Source organism: Lagopus leucura, unplaced genomic scaffold (assembly GCF_019238085.1).
Source record: "Lagopus leucura isolate 7727_CA_CO unplaced genomic scaffold, USGS_WTPT01 Super-Scaffold_100004, whole genome shotgun sequence".
Classification (NCBI taxonomy): Eukaryota; Metazoa; Chordata; class Aves; order Galliformes; family Phasianidae; genus Lagopus; species Lagopus leucura.
Window position 1 is genome coordinate 52,723,080 of NW_024962264.1, and position 13,695 is coordinate 52,736,774.

The 13,695-nt window shown below is 36.3% G+C and overlaps 1 protein-coding gene across 1 annotated transcript in view; it reads left to right on the forward strand.

The window, feature by feature from the left end:
* Window positions 1-13,469, forward strand: part of SEL1L3 (SEL1L family member 3) — a 30,556-nt gene extending 17,087 nt beyond the window's left edge. Inside the window, exons 12-24 of the mRNA XM_042871790.1 lie at window positions 775-894; window positions 1,476-1,616; window positions 1,845-1,907; window positions 3,165-3,341; window positions 3,909-4,036; window positions 5,144-5,227; window positions 6,050-6,140; window positions 6,251-6,335; window positions 7,800-7,909; window positions 9,116-9,243; window positions 10,941-11,043; window positions 11,136-11,208; window positions 12,172-13,469. Coding sequence (XP_042727724.1) covers window positions 775-894; window positions 1,476-1,616; window positions 1,845-1,907; window positions 3,165-3,341; window positions 3,909-4,036; window positions 5,144-5,227; window positions 6,050-6,140; window positions 6,251-6,335; window positions 7,800-7,909; window positions 9,116-9,243; window positions 10,941-11,043; window positions 11,136-11,208; window positions 12,172-12,335 — 1,467 coding nt within the window. The 3' untranslated portion in view covers window positions 12,336-13,469. The remainder of the gene's footprint in view (window positions 1-774; window positions 895-1,475; window positions 1,617-1,844; window positions 1,908-3,164; window positions 3,342-3,908; window positions 4,037-5,143; window positions 5,228-6,049; window positions 6,141-6,250; window positions 6,336-7,799; window positions 7,910-9,115; window positions 9,244-10,940; window positions 11,044-11,135; window positions 11,209-12,171) is intronic.
* The last annotated feature ends 226 nt before the right edge of the window (window positions 13,470-13,695 follow it).

Sequence of the window (13,695 nt, forward strand, 5' to 3'; positions counted from 1 at the left end):
TTGTCCATGTGTTTATCTTTCAGTGAAGTCTAAGTTTTATTCCTAGGCCCTAATTTCTCACTCAGATTTTTAATCATTAATATTGATAACCATCATTATTAAGCATCTGGCCTGCTGTTTCAGTAGCCGAACATCATGAAATTCAGTGAAATGTTCACTATCCTTTCCGTACTTCTACCTTTTCTAAAATCAAATGTAAAAATTTGGTTATTAAAGGCCTACCTGAGGACATAAAGTTACAGCAAAACGATCTCAGAATTAGTTGCTGATCAGAAGGTAGCAAAGCTTTTCTGGAAAGGCTAGTCAAGGTAGGCCAGTACTAGAATTTTGACCCATCAGAAAGAATGACTATAGGCCTGTCTTTATTAAGCTTTCTGCCAGATTTTGGGTTTTGTTTGAAGAGTTTTCTGTACAAACTAAAAAACCTTAAAAATCTCTTGAAAATTCTATTCCTTTTATTTCAAATGTATTCAAAAGCACTTCTTTGTCATTATTAATTGTATTCAAAACTAAGAATTTTTTTTTTTGCTGTGGACACATTGGCACACTTTTCCACTGTAGAGTAGACTTTGAGCTGCGTACTATAATGAAGCAGTAAGTAGTTGAGGTAAGGATATTCCTTAATGTTCTGGTCAGCAAAGAGGTGATGAGAATTGTAGAACTCGGAACTGGTCACAGATTTTTAAGGATAAGTAGGCAACAGGCAGCTTCATTAGGTGGCAGGTGTATGAATTTATTGTGCAGTGTTTTCTGTTCTGTTCTCCTACTCTTCAGGCATTTGTTGAAACTGTAAGGCTAATGGATGATGAGCTGCTTAAAGCTCAAACAAAAGAAAATGGCGATGTCTTTATGTGGTTAAAACATGAAGCAACAAGAGGAAATGCAGCTGCACAGGTATAAAATAATACTTTCCCTCCTTAGCTTTATACACACATAACGTATATGCATCAGTAGAGTTATGGAGTATAGCAGACAGACTTTTTCTCTATACACACAGAATTGCTCATACACAGAAAGGCTTGTACTGTTTCCCGTGTTTCTGTCTGAAAATATCCAGTGGGCATAAAAAGCCATAACAACAGTGCACAGGAGGAGTTGTTGTGACTTGGCAAACTCTTTCTCTGATCGTTTTCCCTGGGTTCTTCTTTGATATGGTGCAGTTATTGCTGCTAACTTCAGATTACCATCGTAATTTGTGATACTGAATCATATGATTTGCATACAATTACTACAGACTTTATCAGTACATTTCACCATCAGGAAGCTCTATGAAGATTCCTGATAGCTAATTACATCCCGACTGTTAAAGACATAACTGTATCTCAAAGCGATATTGTTTCTTCACTCATAATAAATCTGTATTTAATAAGTATTTAATAAGTCATTATTTAAGCCTGCAAAAGTGGGTTCTACTGAAAATTCCCAGTTTCAGTGCTAACATTTGTAATGTTGGTGCTTACCTTGTTTTCTTTTAGCAACGATTGGCTCAGATGCTGTTTTGGGGCCAACAAGGAGTGGCAAAAAATCCTGAAGCAGCAATAGAATGGTATGCAAAGGGTGCAATAGAAACAGAAGATCCAGTGTTAATATATGATTATGCCATTGTGTTGTTTAAGGTAAGCAATGTTTCTTGTTTGTACCTCCAAAATTCATTACTGTTTTGCAAAGCTGTGAATGAAGGATAAGCACAAAGCTGTACTTTAAATTATAGCTTTTTAAAGCTGAATAACACCTAGTAAGTGTTTGTGTTGACATTAAAATGCATTTGGAATTATATATGTGAATTTTCATGAGAATGTATTCTGTAATTGTAAGCAGTGATTGTTTCACTATATATTTCCTAGGGCCAAGGTGTGAAAAAGAACACAAAACTTGCTTTAGAGCTGATGAAGAAAGCGGCAGCCAAGGTAAAATAGAATTAATATCTTATCATAGAATTTGTATTCTACCTGCCAATAATAATGGCCTCCAGCTTTTACATAAAATATAAAAATGTGTATAATGATCTTGTGTAAATAATAGCTTCCCATTGCCTTTACCTTAAATGGCGAAAACCTTATTTTCCCAAACTGAGAAAGGCTTAAGTAAGCAGAATGACTTTCACAATATAACAAAAATTCCTTTGAGTCAGGATCTTAGCAGCAAATTCCAGGGAACAGCCCAGAGACAACTTTCTTACTCTTGCTAGGCTCACATATTTACATTTTTGTGATCCTGTGTACCTTTAGAACAATAACACCGTAATTAATGACAAATTGAACACCATTTGGATTTTGATAGATAAGCTAGCAACACTACTCACATTTGAAAGGAAAATAAATGCTCTTCCAGAATGTCTTCGTCAGTGCCATTAGTACACAGCTCTTTCTACAAAGATTACAGGAAGAGGATATGCAGGGCAGATGATGTTAGCAGTCAGTAGCAAACAAATTGCTTGTTTTTGTTTTTGTGTTACCTTATGTCATTGTTTCCGGCAGGGCTGTGCTATTAAATGTGCATCATCAAATAAGAAAAAATGGCATGTCCAAACTTATTTACTGGTTCTGAGGAATTTGAATTACTGCCAAACTTATAGCCACCATATGACCCACACATTTATGCAAGGAAACAGTGACTCACTGCAGCCAAAACAAAAGCTTTGATTGCTAATCCTGTCTGGAAGTGTGGTTATCTCCCTGGCTTCTCTTATTGTCTTCCCTTATTTCCACTGCAGATGCACAAAGATAGGTCTTCCATTTAGGCTCTGCAGAGAACATGAGTGAAAAGCGGTCTCTGTTTGGTCTTGTCACCAAGTACAAATCTGAACGCAGATATGACTGAGACTCTGTAGAATAAGAAGAAAGAGGAGCTGGGTTTCAGAGTGGAATCATTTCTTAATGAACACCCTGACAGATACTGAGGGGACTGACTATTTTTCCTTGCTGTCAACACAAGGCCATGAGGAAGAAAAGCTCTAGGAAAAAAAGAAAAAAAAGAAAAAAGAAAAAAAAAGTAAACTTTTCTATCCCTGCATTTCAATTGGAATTTTGATTGAATGCGTGTGCCATGTGCCCAGACAGGAAAGCCCATGAGAGCACCTAAAATTAGGCAGCAGGTTGGGAGTGCAGCATGACCCAAAGCAGAGTTAAATGTGTGACTTGAAACTGCTCTTCTTCTTCCCTGAGGGCTTACCCCAAGCAGTGAATGGACTGGGATGGTATTACCACAATTTTAGAAGAGACTACAGAAAAGCAGCCAAGCACTGGTTAATTGCTGAAGAATTGGGAAATCCAGATGCATCCTACAATCTTGGTGTCCTTTATTTAGATGGGATTTACCCTGGAGTACCCAGTAGAAATCAAGTAAGTCAGTATTTCATGGTGGTATTGTTTACATTAGTGCCCAATTTACAGATTTGGGCTTTATTCTTGAGACTGCTATGTTCACTCGCTTGTTTTTTGATGCTTTTTCTTAGACTGTTATTCAAGTATCCCAGCTGTGTGTGTTTGTGTTCCTTTAATTTAGAAACAAAGCACTTGAAGCAAAGCATCCTTCCTGCTTTTGGGGCTCTGGCCCCACCTGCACAGCCTGAGTTATCTTTTACAAATCACTTTCAGAGACTTGAGTATGGTGGCTGTACACAGCAAGACATACTGAGCATTGTGTTGTTCTCCAGGCTTTTGGGAAAGAAGGTTTATTCACATTTAAGTTCTGTTACTCTGATCTTGAATTTTTCATTCAGAATTTTAGTTTTTAAAAATCTTTTCCAGCCTAAACTTCCAAAAAGTTGAAGAAAATAATTAATTTCACTAAGTGCAGTAAAAGTAGCTGTAAGTTTTAAATTGATTTAATGAAATGAGACCTAGGAACCAAAACTCAGTAAGCATTAACAATGTAGAATTGTTTAACTGTGTTTTGTTTCTTCACAGACAGTAGCTGCACAATATTTCTATAAAGCTGCTCAAGGAGGACATATAGAAGGGACTTTACGATGTTCTCTGTACTACATCACAGGAAATATGAAAGAATTCCCCAGAGATCCAGAAAAAGCTGTAATGTAAGGAATGAAATCATTTGCTAAAGGGGAATTTATTTCTGTTATTCTGATTATTGGTGATTTTTAAGTCCACAGTCAAAATGTCTTTTATTTCATGGTGTTTACCTCTCTGAGAAACAAATCTGTAGTAAAGTTTGATCCCCGTTAATATGAGCATTATTTAAATTACCAGTAGATTCTGAGAGATGCTGAGTACTTCTGGTGGACTTTCAGATGCACCCAAGTACATTAGCTCTCTGAGTTGATCCAAGGGCAGGAAAAGAAAATGCAGGTACCGTGTAACACAGCAGTGCATATTAGCATTTTAAGAGATGTAAGACTTGTTGTACAAAGAGGCTGATGAGAAATTATAGCACTTATCACTAAGTTTGGGCATTTGGTGTTTCCTTTTTCAAAAAAAGAAAGCTAAGAAAAACCACAGAATGTCTCTGATATGCCTATGGAAGCCAACTGGCAAATATGTTCTTATTCATAGAATCATGGATTCACCAAGTTTGGAAAAGACCTCCAAGATTATCTAGTCCAACAGTCTACTTATCACCAATATTTCCCCACAAAACTATATCCCTTAGTACAACATCTAAACTTTTCTAGAACACTTCCAGGAATAGTGACTCAGCTACCTCCTGGGCTGCCCATTCTGGCACCTGGCCACTCTTTTGGAGGGGACATGGAGAAATTTTTCCTAATATTCAACTCGAAGCTCCCGTAGCATAAACTGAGACCATTCCCCCCCACTGCCAGTTATGCAGGAGAGGAGGCTGACTATCACCTCACCACACCCTCCTTTCAGGTAGTTGTAGAGAGCTATAAGGTCTCCCCTCAGCCTCCTCGTCTCCAGACTAATCAATCCCAGTTCCCTCAGCTGCTCCTCATAAGACTTGTGCTCCAGACCCCTCATCAGTTTCGTTGCCTTTTTCTGGATACACTCCAGGACCCATTCAGTCAACACCTGCATGACTGTTGCAGCAATTACTGTGAAATCTTATAGTTTATATTATGAAGGAATTCAGAAGGTGATCCTGTATCCTTTTGTGTTCTTCATGTCAAAGTGGGTTGGGATTACTGGAGCACAGCTGTTAATATTTTGTTTGTTCTTTTCTACAGCTGGGCAAAGCATGTTGCAGAGAAGAATGGTTACTTAGGTCATGTCATTAGAAAAGCACTCAATGCTTATCTGGAACTTTCATGGTATGTTTGTTCTGTTCTCTTCAAGTTCATGTTCTATTTTTTATTTACTTAATAGCAGAATAAAATAATTAACATTAGGCCACCAACTCAAATAAAAGAAATAACAGCAGTACCAAAATCAGTGGTGAAACACCCACTGATGTAAAGAGAAGCAGGGACTGTCCTCAATTCTGTAACACTGTATCGATATACTGAAATGTCATATTGCAAATGCAAAGTTATCTTCTATTGCTTGCTTTATAATAAATGAAATGCCTACAGCCCATAGAGGGACCAACATCATCCGTTACTCACACATCCTAGTGTTAAAGACAATTCCTATTCCAAAATACCAATAGTCTATAAAGATAGAACAGAGTCATATAAATGAACAGGTAAAGTGTTTCAAAGATGTATCCACATGAATGCTTGACAGGTATAAACAGATTAATAATGGATATTTTTTAAGAGCACAGGGTAAGAGTCTTTTAAGAATGTTATATCCTAAACATTTAAATAAATTATTGGGCTTAATATCAATATAGCTATATCATCAGCATTGCACTGTAAAAGAATAAATGCAATAAATGCACACTGGAGCTAATCTAGCTTCAGTAGAAGAGAGGAAATACTGAAAATTCTCGAGATCCAGCAATTCTTGTTACACCAAGCACTGCCAGTAGATGTAGCTGTTGCATGGGCTCGTCAGCCTTTTGCTTTTAAACCTTGTACACAGGTTTTACTGCTAGGTGATTTTATCGATTTATGTAATAATTTTAAATGTAAGTAAAATGCTTGTGACTTTTGTTAATACTTTCACAAATTTATTCTATTTAACTTTAGGCATGAAGCTTTGCTGCATTATGTTCTAGCAGCTGAAACTGGGATTGAAGTGTCACAGTCAAATTTAGCACACATCTGTGAAGAAAGACCAGTAAGTACATGTATTCATAACTCATTACTCTAAAAGGAACACTTTTTAGTAGAAAGGTGATCCTAATGTCTTGTGTGTGATATAAATGGATGAATTCATTTTCTTTCAAGGATCTAGCAAGGAAATACCTAGCAATTGATTGTGTTTGGAGATACTACAATTTCTCTGTGTCTCAAATCAATGCACCCTCATTTGGTATGTATAAGGAATTCTTTCTGAATTTTTATATAAATATATATATATAATTTTCAAAAGTTACGGTTGTTGCAACTTCTGTGCAAGTGAGCAAGTTAAGGAAAGAGTAATCCATACTTAGACTTTCTTTTCAGTGTCTTAACAGGAATATTAGAAGTGTGCTACGTGTTGTGTTTCAGCACACTTTAAGAATTTCCCTTTTCTATGATAAAATTCTGAGGAACAATTTAAAAAAAAAAAAAAAAAAAACCAACTGTGCTTAGAAAGCACCAGACATCCAGACATTTAGGTGCCTGAGCAATTGATTCAACGTTGAAGGAAAAAATAGCAGCAGACTTTAAGAGCACACACTGTTTAGTTTATCAGAGAGAAAATCCAAAAGCAAATATACTTCCATATCATAATTGAGTCATGAGAAACAAATGAAGGCTAAACTAATTTATCATGAGTTTTTCTGTCAGGGTAATCAGGTTTATCATCGTAGGCACAGATTACCATGGGGGAACTGAAAGATTCTCTCTGTAAAACAAAATATATGCCTTTCTGAAAGAAAAGGTTTATTCACATTTAAGTTAGATTCCTCTGGTCTTAAGCGTTAATACATCTGCGATTTTAATGTCTAAATCATTTTGTTACCCTTGATAGTTCAGTATTTCAATGTGCTCATCTTTTTTTTTTCATAAGAAAGTTTCTATAAAAAGAATGTGAAAGAATGCAGTTTAAAAATAATTCAAGCACTAGAACTAAACACTGCATTGATAGTGCTTAAAGCTGCAAAACAGTGCAAAAGCTGTTAGCCTTTGTGAGGAGTTTATTGATAGCTTAGCAGGGTGCAGTTTTGACATTCCTCCAGACCCACGGGTTAAATCTTACATTAGAACAGCTTCTGCAGTTCAGACTCATGAGGTGAAACTGTCATTGCATTGAAGGAAAGAGGACTTGTTGACTTCAGAAAATTAAGGATTTTATTACTTTTTCTCTCTTCACATGCATAGCATAAAGGGACTTTAATCTTAGGCTCCTTTCTGCATTAGTGGAGGATCAAGCCCTCCTTGTAGGAGAGTCTAATCCTGGCAGTAGAGATTCTGTGAGCTACGTTATCATCAGCAGTGTGACCACAAGGCCACTGCTTATTCCTGGAGAGTTCTCATGACAGGGCTGGCACCACATGCCTGTTACAGTCAAGGGGAATCTCCTCTCTGTGATTCACTACAGTGTTTTTGCGCTACTACTCTGAATCTTTGCCAGCCAGTGCATATTCTCTTTCTGCCACTGCTGTTGAGATAAATATTTTTAGTTGTCAGTCAGATATAAAATAGTCACAGAGACAATTGAGGAAGAATACCCTTATTTTTTTTTATACACTCAAAGTAGGAAGATTATTAAATTCTCCATCACATTACTGGTTACTTTATTCTGTCTCTACAAGTGCTTTAAATAACGTGGTACTGGTTTCTTCCACAGTTTATTTGAAGATGGGAGACTTCTACTACTATGGTTACCAGAACCAGTCTAAAGACCTTGATCGGTCAGTGCGGATGTATGCACAGGCTGCATTAGAGGGAGATTCACAGGTAGGTCTGCTGTTGTAACATGTTAGTGAAACTCTAGAGTTTAGAGCAATCTGATGGTTCATCTGAGACTGGTTATTGTGGATCAGTAGTTACTATTTCATAATAGAAGGCAGACCTAGAATAGAAGGACATGCTTAGAGTTAGGTTGCTGAAGATGAAAAGCCTAATTCACTACTACCATACCTCGATACACTTGATTTTTTGTCCTTTGGCATTTTTTGCACTGCAAGCAGAAGAGTTAGTAGAGTTGCCCGAATTTTCTTCCATTTCAATTGTTTGCTGTTTTGAAAATAGGAAGAATGGTCCATTTCCATTCACAGTACCAAGAATATGCAAAAGTAAATGTTGTTCTCTCCATCAACAGAAGATCCATCTTAAAATGTTTCGTAATGAAGAAATATATGATGTTACATTAGTAGAAACATGCAATATTTCAACTCTTCATTCTGCCTTCATGGTGTTCGGGCATGTCCTATATCCAGTATTCTCCCTATATCTCTGACAGTGTCTGTGTCTCCAGATAATATATTGTATGCTAATTCATTAGAGGTGGCATACTTGGGATCTCTGTTTCAGGATATTAGGACAAAAAAATACTGATAAGCTAGTAAAGGGAAGAAGGTAAACATGAACAGTTATTTTGAAGTATGAAAGCCAGATTAATAGGGAGTCCTCCAGTACATCTCCCATGTGTTCATATTCAAGGCTCTAAAGGGTCATATTGATGGCTACAGCTAGTCCAAGTAGGCCAAATGTAACATTAAGGATTTAAATTGCTTGGAGCAAATTTCTCCTCTCAGTTTCACTGTTCTGATTTTTATTGACTTATAGAATTACATAGAGCAGAATTAAATGGTAACATAACAAGAATCTATTCCCACTTTTAGTCTGTGTTTCTCTAGTAGATGAGACATTATGGTTTGATATGGTGGCTGTGTTCAAAGAGCAAATAAATACAAGGAGGCTCAAATCTTGGAAAACCAAGTAGTTTCTGAGAAAACTGTCACAGCAAATGACTGCTAATTCTTTTGCATTTTCTGTATTTAACTGGGTATACAGTTAGAATGTAAGTCTCTTGTAATTATTCAGTGAATATTATGTTACACTAATATAATTGTTCAGCTACTTGATACTTATACTAGTCTCCAAATACATATATGGAATATTAATGGTTAAAATGCATATATACTTTTTTTTTACTGCTAGGGTTTCTTTAATTTGGCCCTTCTCATAGAAGAGGGCAACTCCATACCTTCCTACATTCTGGATTACTTGGAAATTGATCAGGCATTACATTCTGGTAGTACTTCACTTCTTCAGGAACTTTATTACAGGTGAGGTTTTTTTTTTTGTGGGCTTTTTTTTTAACCTTCTGTTTTACCACGAGTAGCATTTACTTTGGAGAACAGCAATTCTTGTAATTATTAACTTCATTCACCTGTATGATTTAAGGCAGGTCAACATGTTTTAAATGCTTTAACTGCTAAATACACTTCAGTTTGTGCTTGTTATGTGAGACCTGATTGTATGTGGTTCCCTGAATTAGCAGTGACTAAATTTAATGATCCAGATAGACTTTTACAATTCTATGTTTTTAAGTTCCTAACTTAGTCATTGACAATTTGCATCTGTCCAAAAACTTTTTTTTTTTGTAATATATATAGAATATAGAATTTAAAAGCATGTAACTGGAAAAACAGTAGTTCTTTCTGCTGTTTATGCAAAGACATTCCAATGTATTCCTGCTCCTACTGTGCCACAGATCATCCTGGCACTGGGGTGGCACAGTGGTAGATAGGAGAACATTGCAGATCCACTGCCTAAACTGCTGTGTGAGTACTATATATGCAGGAATCACCTAATGAACTCTGGTTCCAGTACTTCCAGTACAGATCTTAGGTTTCTTTTCCCAGCACGTGTTGGAAATACATGGTGCAAATTGAAAGCTTACACATTATTTGGTGGATATGGGGAACTGCCTTTCCATATATTTAAGGGAAGAAGAGCTAATGATTAAATATGAGGCTGCAAAGAAAGTACAAGTGGTTGGTTTTTCTTTTGTTTTTTTTTTTTCTTTTTTGTTTTTTTGCTTTGTCATTGAGTGCTGCAACAAAAAGAAAAAAAAAAAGAGAGAGATGATACCAACACTAAGGGTTCACTTGTTAATTTGTCAACAGTCCACCAAAATGATCCTTCGTCGCAGTTAGCCTGAACTTGTACCTTAAATTGCTTCCATTAAATTAAATTAGCAGTCAGCTAAGTAGGTCTTCCTAGGATTGTAAACCTGAACCTGAATTTTAACCTTCACTTGAGCTGAAGGCATCTGCTTTGCAGGGAGAAAGACACCAGAGTGGACAGCACCGCTGTAATTTCCCATCATTCTACACTTTTGTCCAGAATGGCATGTGCACATAGACATACACAGCCTCAGCTTGGTTAAAAAAAAAAAAAAAAGTAAATAAAATCAATTCAAACTCAAAGTATCCATGATTTAGAAGTTAAAACTCTCCTAGCTGGTAAAGTCCTAACTCATGAAACCAAGAGCACAACTCAGTTCACACCAGATCCCTCGCAGTTAATCAGTAAAGCACTCTGAACTCTGATAGCACTACATAGTACTCTGTTGTCTCTGAAGGAGTTTTAAGCACCAATTTCCTGCACAGACAGCCCAATTTTGTAGACCTAATCTTGAAACAAGTCCAACTGCTGGTGACTCACATGAGTTATAAAATATCCTGAATGTGACACACAGATATGACATTGTACTGTAGTTCTCAGCAAGGGCAGCCTGGATGCTTAGACCAGTTGTTGACAAATCAGAAAATATAAATATACTCCTAGGGTAAGGTATTCTGTGCATGATGAGGTTAATCTGGGATTTCTTTGAATTTTTACTTTACCATATGTGAGATACTGCTAATCATATCTGATTGTTGTTATAGGCTGCTGCAAGCACACTGGAGATTCTCAGATTACAGATGCCCCAAAATTACGAAGTAGGACTAATTTTTTTAAAATCTTTTGGTTGTAGGTGCTGGAACCATAGTAACCAAGAATCAATTAGCCCATGCTCATTAGCATTGCTTTATTTCTACACAAGAGTTTTGTGGAACAATATTTTACAATCTACTTTGGTATGTATTGTTCCTTTGGTGCATGCACCAGTTCATTTGGAGCACTATCTTTGCTTTGCATTGATCTAACATTTTTAATCTTCCTGTCACAGATATATTTCATGGGAACCTTTCTTCTATCAATTCTGGTTGCATTTTCAGTACACTATTTTCAGGCTCTATCTGGTAAGTATTTTTCATAATAAAACTGAATAAATAATAGGAATGATCTTTTTGTTTCAGTAAGAACTTTAAAAATAACCGTGGGAATTCTAGATATGGTAGAACGGGCTATGCACAGCAAGTTCTTTGATATGCAAGTCATTGTTTGATTGTTGAAAGAATCACATGAAGTCAGACACAGATAACTGGTTTAAACCTGTTAGTTTCTTCAGAATTTCCCTTGATAAAACCTTTGATTCTTAATAAAAACACTAACTGCAGGAGATGATGCAGTCACTAATTATATGACCGTGAGAGTTCATACATTGTTTCTCCAGTGTGTGAGACTGCATCCCATGTTCTGTACAGCTGCATCCAATCAGAACGTGGGAGTAAAAGTGCAGTTCAGAGAACTGGTACAGAGGAATAACTTGAGACTAGTCAGTTCCTCTTCAGACCAGTAACAGAATCAGTAAATACACTGAATTAGCAATTGCAGATTCTTCCTATCCAGAACTAGAGTTTTCTTCCACTAAATGCATTTACTTTAGAAAAGAAAAACATTTCTGCAATATAAATATCTTCCCAGTTGCCAATCTACACCGAAAGGGAATAGTGTTTTTAAAATATATTTAATGCTGAGATAGACATATAAGATTATTTGAACTTTCTAATTACTAGACAGCGTTTAGGACATCACTGTAAATAATGTGCTGATTATGGAAGTAACTCGGTAATCTGCACGTCCTTTCTTACTAGCTTTAATTGATCCAACTTGGGAGTCGCAATGCATATGTACAAACGGCATAGTTGAAGTTACAGATACTCTTTTTTCATTATTTTATATTTCCTAACCTTTGTGTAGTATCATATTTATATTGCAATTTTATAGCCACTTAATATTTAAAGATTGAGTTTTTAATTTGACATTTTCTTACATGGAATGGAGTTTCTTTTTAATCATTTCTTTTGCTTTTTTTCCTGAAGCCAGTAATTCTCCTGGAACAAGATCACAACCATCATTGGCTGAGCCTTCCTCAGGGAACAGCAATGAGGATGCTACAAGACCAGTGCAACAAGATGAATCTACTTTATCAAATGATTTAGCGCAGCAGGAGTTAAACCCTCTGAATCCTCTTGTTACCAGCTGAAGTGTATTCTTCTTAAGGCTCTACAGGAATACAGGATATGAACAACCACCAACCTAAGTACTGGCAACCAACCTTATTAGTAACATTAATAATACAGTCCAACATCCAAAATTACAGGGAAATCCACAGATCTAATTATTCTAGTAGAAAACCACCCCTATAATAACTTTAACACTCCAAACAGGGAATACAGCTTATCTTACTATACCCAACAAATGATCTTTGTGTATTTTATTGAAGGACTAGAAGACGACAAAGTCAATACCTAACTGATGCAAAAACTCCCCCTTGGTTTTGATGAAGCAAATATTTTGCTCGCATATCTAGTAACTTACTAGATAAGCTCAAATGCAGTAAAGGTCACTTTACTGGTATAATTACTGAAGTTTTCTGAGTTGGAAGCATGGAAATGATAACAAGTGAAACTCAGCCACTACTGCTTTTCAAGTTCCGTGCCACACCAGCCAGGAATTTGGTACTCGTAACAGTTTCTTGTGGGTGTTTTTTTTTTTTGGACACCTTATATTCCGTCCCAATTCTTCGGTGCAGAAAATATTCTCTTTTGAAAAATAAACACTGGGGGGATTTGCAATGCAGTCATAATGTAGTAGTACTACTGGCTAACCCTTGAAATGTCAAAGTTTCATGAGTGTCAGCAATTTCCTAGGAACACAACAGTTAATATTTCCTCCACCCAAGAGATATTGATTGGAGAAAGTAGAGTCCTTAATGGATAAATAAGAGAATATTCAAGTGCACCAGGTGACATGAAATGAGTGAACAATTCATTTTCTTGAGTTTACACAGGTAACACTCAAAAGGATTTATTTCAGATTCTACAGTAACTCTTAAAAGATACCTCTTTAAATGACATTTTGATTAAACACTAGATGGAAAATATGGATAATAAGAATATGGTGCAAGTGTCTTCTGTCTGATTTAGAGCTGTGGGGTAAGTGGCTGTAGGAGAGGTCTGACTTCTAATGCAGATGTACATTCACTTCTGCAAATGTGTTTAGATCACAGACTATAAACTGCATCAATCTGCATCAATCTATGCATTACTGAGGGTTAAATCCACTCTCCTTGCACTACGTTATTTACGCTTGTAAATAAAAATATTTTTCTAATTCAGCCTTAATGTGAGGATTTTTTTTGAAAGCACCTGTCAGGTGAGATTCTCCTATAATATTATCTTACTATTGCAGATGTTCAAGAATATTATCTAGGTGTCTGTTTTCCTAGATTGAAGTGGGACAGTCAACCATTACTTTCTTTGAAGAACACAGCATTCTCACAGAGTGGACCTGGGAAGGTTTTTGTCATTCAAGAAGTAGGAGTTTTCATTATGAATGAATTA